Raw genomic sequence first — 4659 nt, 5'->3', positions numbered from 1 at the left:
ATCCCATCCCATGCCTCTGTGTCATCTTCTCCCCTGAAAAGTCTCTCCCATGATGCCCAGGGAGAGAGATGTTGCTCGGGGGTGCTGCTGGGAAGGGGTTCTTGAGGATGGTTGTGCAGTGACAAAGGCTTGCCTTGAATATGCATAGTCATGCACCAGTTCACCCTCCCCTCCCTTTGGGAATGGTGAAGGCTCCCCATGTGCCTAATGCACCCCAAGTTTCCCCAGGGCAACACTCTCCTCACCATTGCTGTTTCAGTTTTCACAGAGGGAAGGACCATGCAGAGCCGGTTAAAAATCTTTCTTGTGGTGGGTTAACATTGTCTTGCCCACAGATTGGTGAGGATACCGTTTTTATCTTATTGATCACATCCATGGGGATGTGACAACATCCACCCTGCCATTTTACTCCCAAGAACTGCATCTCCTGTGCAGGTCCTTTGACCTTGCTTCTTTTTATGCCCAATCCACCTTTCAGAAGAATTGGAATTGTTCTTTTGCCCTTCTCAAACACTTCTCCTTTACTGCCCCACATGATGGGGCAACTAAACTGACAGCCTTCTTGCACAGCTCCTCCTTAGCAGCTGTCTTCCCCCTCAGTTTGCATAGACAGGCTTCCAGCTTAAAGGGGGACTCACCATCCCACTTCCTCAGTCCTCTCCCGGTCATGCAGGAGGAACCAGAGAGGGCCACACACCATGGTCTTGGGGGTCCCTTTCCCACTGACCATGGTGGGAGAGACCTGGCTCCACGGGGCGCCCCTCAAAGCTGAGGTGCTGGCCTGTGGGGACAAGAAGGGAGAGGGATTTTCTTCAAAATTTCAGAGGCGGGAAGATGCTCTCTCCACAGTTGCTGTATCCAGATCTGGGCAATATGTTGCTGCCAAGCTGTTAGAATATGACACTGGTGCATTCTGGACAAACTTTTTGACATGGCCCATATACACAGGGCATTATCTAGACATTTGGAGACCTTGTTGTCATCGTGGTCACCATAGATGACTTCCAGCACCGCTAATTCTCTCAGGTACTCAATGCCTTCCTAAGCAGGAGTCCACCTTCCTTGCTAAATCACAAGATCTTCCTTGATGTCCTGGTTTCAGCTGGGATAGAGTTAATTGTCTTCCTAGTAGCTAGTATAGTGCTATGGTTTGGGTTCAGTATGAGAAGACTGTTGATAACACACTGATGTTTTCAGTTGTTGCTAAGTAATGTTTAGACTAAGTCAAGGATTTTTCAGCTTCTCATGCCCAGCCAGCAAGAAGGCTGGAGGGGCACAAGCAGTTGGGAGGGAACACAGGCAGGACAGCTGACCCAAACTGGCTAACAGGGTATTCCATACCATGTGACGTCACGTCTAGTATATAAACTGGCAGTAGTGGGGCTGGGGGGATCTCTGCTCGGAAATTAACTGGGCGTCGGTCGGCGGGTGGTGACCCATTGCATTGTGCATCACTTGTAGATTCCAATCCTTTTATTATTATTATTATTGTTGTCATTTTATTACTGTTATTATTATCATTATTAGTTTCTTCCTTTCTGTCCTCTTAAACTGCTCTTATCTCAACCCACGAGTTTTACTTATTTTTTTTCTGATTCTCTCCCCATCCCACTGCGGGGAGTGGGGAGTAGGCGACTGGTTGCATGGTGCTTGTTTGCTGCCTGGGGTTAAACCACGACACTTGAACAGGTATCTTGCCCTCACACTTGACAGGAGACACCTCCAGAGACTGCAATTCATTGCCTCTTTTCCAATTCCACTGTCAACTCCCCAGTCCCTAGCGAGGGATCTCATCTGCTGAGCTTCCTTACCTTCCAATTCCTGACTGTTGGCCCCACTCTCCCAGCTTTGGAGTTGCCAGGCAGTAATCCACTCACCCGGCAGGTGCCTGTAATCTTTACACTCCTCTCAAAGTTCTCTCGAGGTCAGGGACCAGGTACTTTCCATCTCTTGAGTGATTGAGTGATTTCTCTCACTTCTTCCTCCCCTTCTTTGCTGAAGGACTGGCTTCCCAGACAGACTGCCTCCTCCCCACTCCCTTACTAATCAATGATATGGACCCATTCACCTCCTTGCCCACTATTTCTTTTTCACTACTGGAGCGATTACTGTAGGTGGTGTTTGCGTCCCTATTTCCACCATGGTGTTCTCAGATGTGGTTTGGGTCTCTGCCTCAACTACCACGTTCTTACATGTAGTTTGGATCCCTGGCTGAATCGTGACATTTGCAGAGATAGTTTGGGTCCCTGTCTAACCACTGTCCTCTGGTAATACTGAGTCGTGGCTCGATAGGCACAGGTCAAGCTCCAATACAGTGCTAAAAGCTGCCCCCCAGGGACCGGCCATGGCAGGGCGTGTTTCACTGTTGCCTCACCCAAAAGTTGTCTCTTCTTTTGCCAGCATGACACCAGATTCCACAAAAGCCATAGTAGGCCAACAGTGTTAATTAGCAGTATTAAACACCTCACGTAAGGGTGGACAAGGACCTCGGGAGCTTGCACAACAAACAACTCACGTCAGTCCCAGATGGGAAGAGGGAGGTGTATTCCCTCATCCTCTCCACAAGACAGCTCTCCCAGCGCAGTAAAGGGCATGAATACCAGGGCAAACCACATGGCCTTTGGTTCTATTCACAAGTTCCCAAGCTCAGCCAAATAAAGAGATAAGTAGTGCAGCAAGCAAACTCCCTGACCTGCACAGAGGCCAGACCATTAGTAACTACTACAGCTATAGCACGCTCAGTTCAAAACTGCCATTGTCTTGAGCCCCATGTTAAGCACCAACAAGACCGTGGTGACTTGATATTGCCTGGCCACCAGGTGCCCACCAAGGTGTTCTACCACTCCCCTTCCTCATCAAGAACGGGCGGGCAAAATAAGATGAAAAAAAACGGAGTTAAGATACAGGTAGTTTAATGAAGAAAACCAAAGAGTCCAAGAAGATTTAGTCTCTACTTCCCATCAGCAGGTGATGTCCAGGCACTCCTGGGAAGCAGAGCTACAGTATGCTTAGCAGTTGCTCGAAAGACAAACAACTTAATAATGAATGCCTCTCCGCCGCCCCCGCCCCCCCACCCCACTTTCTCCTTTCTCTTAGCATTTATTGCTGCATATGATGTCACAGGGTGTGGACTATCCCTTTGTTCAGTCTGGGTCAGCTGTCCTGGCTATGTCTCCTCCCAACCTCTTGCCCACGCGCAGCCTACTGGCATTTTGGAGAAGGAGTTGGAGAGAATGGGTTGCTGCTGTGACACCACTGCCCAGCAAAAGGAACACATTTACCTGTTATCAACACCATTTTAGCTACAACTACCAAGAACCAGTAGGAGGGCTAATATGGTGAAAATTAAACTCCATCCCAAGTAGAACCTATACAATGCTGTTACAATCACTGCCCATTCACCCCCAACTACCCCTTCCCAGAAAGAGCACTGAGCAACATCTCTCTCCCTGGGCATCATGGGACAGTGTCTGCAGGGGGAAGGATGACAATGAGGCATGGGATGGGATGCAGCAGAACTTTAATGAGTCACAAGAGGGAGACAGGGTCAGTCTGGGTGGGGGTCCCAGTACACAGAGCACCAGGGGCATATAAGAGTCTGCACCCCATGGCTGTGGTGGAGATCCTTCCAGGTGTCCATCTGCCTGCCCCACAGAGGGAGCAGGGTCAGCAGCTCTTCCCTAGGCTGGCTTTGCGGTGCTCACAGCCCAGGGGAGCACAAGGGAACAAGGAGACGGGAGGGAAAGGAGAGAGCGGAAGAGGGGAAAGGCAGGCAAGGACTGTGCTTTCTCAGAGCTGAGGCTGGCCCCGTCCTTTTGCAAGGGGTGCTGGCGTTGCTCAGCCTGTCTGAAAGCAACAAGCCGACGCTCCGTCCCCAGTGCGGTTCCATCTCCTGGGTCCCCGGTGGCCTTGCCCAGGGCCATCGCCAGCAGCTTTAGCAGGGGAGGCACCTCCTGCCGCAGTAGCGGCTGCCAAAGCCGGAGAGGCCAAAGCCCCCGGAGGAGATGGGCACTCCCTCAGAGCTGAGGATGCTGCCAACGGCAGCGGAGGTGGAGGATCCCACGGCGGTGTTCTGCGGGAAGGAGCTGAGGATGGGGCCGGGCAGGGTCACCACCACGGGGGAGGGCTGGATGACGACGGTGGAGTCCTGGCACTGCCTGACACAGGGCTCGTTGCAGCTGTTGGCCAGCGGGGTCGGGCCGCAGGGCTGGCAGGGCAGGCACTGGTTGTAGCAGGACATGTCGTGGGTCCGGAGGTGCACCTGGGAGAGAGGGCAGCGGGGAGCAGAGCACAAGGGTTGGGTGAGGAGCAGCCTGTCACCCCACCACAAGGGAGCCAAAACTCAGGCAAGAGCCAGAGGCGCTGTAGAGATGTTCGCGGGTTTCTCCTTCCCCTCATCCCAAAAGAGCCCTGCCAGGAGCCACTAAGCCCAGGGAGGTCCCCGCCTAGCCCATGGCTCAATAGACACCCCAGCCAAGACCCCAACTGCTCTCCATCCCGTAACTTCTGCCCCCTTCCCTCTCCCATGGCAAGCAGCTCTAAGACCCAGCGCGGGACAAAGAGGCAGGTATGTGCTGAGAAATGACAGAGGTGGAGGACGACGAGGAGGAGAAAGGGCTCCAGACTCACCTTGTTCCCAAGGAGATGGAGGCGACAGGA

At 52.4% G+C, this 4659-nt stretch overlaps 1 protein-coding gene across 1 annotated transcript; it reads right to left on the bottom strand.

Moving 5' to 3' along the window:
• Nucleotides 1-3503: 3503 nt before the first annotated feature.
• LOC142034599 (feather keratin 1-like) lies at nucleotides 3504-4659 on the bottom strand. Its single transcript, XM_075036140.1, has 2 exons — nucleotides 4630-4659; nucleotides 3504-4261 (listed from the first exon to the last, which is right to left on the bottom strand). The coding sequence occupies exon 2, from the start codon at nucleotides 4238-4240 to the stop codon at nucleotides 3935-3937; it is 306 nt and encodes a 101-aa protein (XP_074892241.1). The 5' UTR covers nucleotides 4241-4261; nucleotides 4630-4659; the 3' UTR covers nucleotides 3504-3934.

The sequence above is a fragment of the Buteo buteo genome, chromosome 9, assembly GCF_964188355.1.
Source record: "Buteo buteo chromosome 9, bButBut1.hap1.1, whole genome shotgun sequence".
Lineage (NCBI taxonomy): Eukaryota > Metazoa > Chordata > Aves > Accipitriformes > Accipitridae > Buteo > Buteo buteo.
Note: the sequence above shows the minus strand (reverse complement) of the source record. Positions and strands in the feature narration are given on the sequence as shown.

Excerpts from the sequence above, each read along its gene's own strand:
- LOC142034599 (XM_075036140.1), bottom strand. The coding sequence starts at position 4,240 with ATGTCCTGCTACAACCAGTGCCTGCCCTGCCAGCCCTGCGGCCCGACC.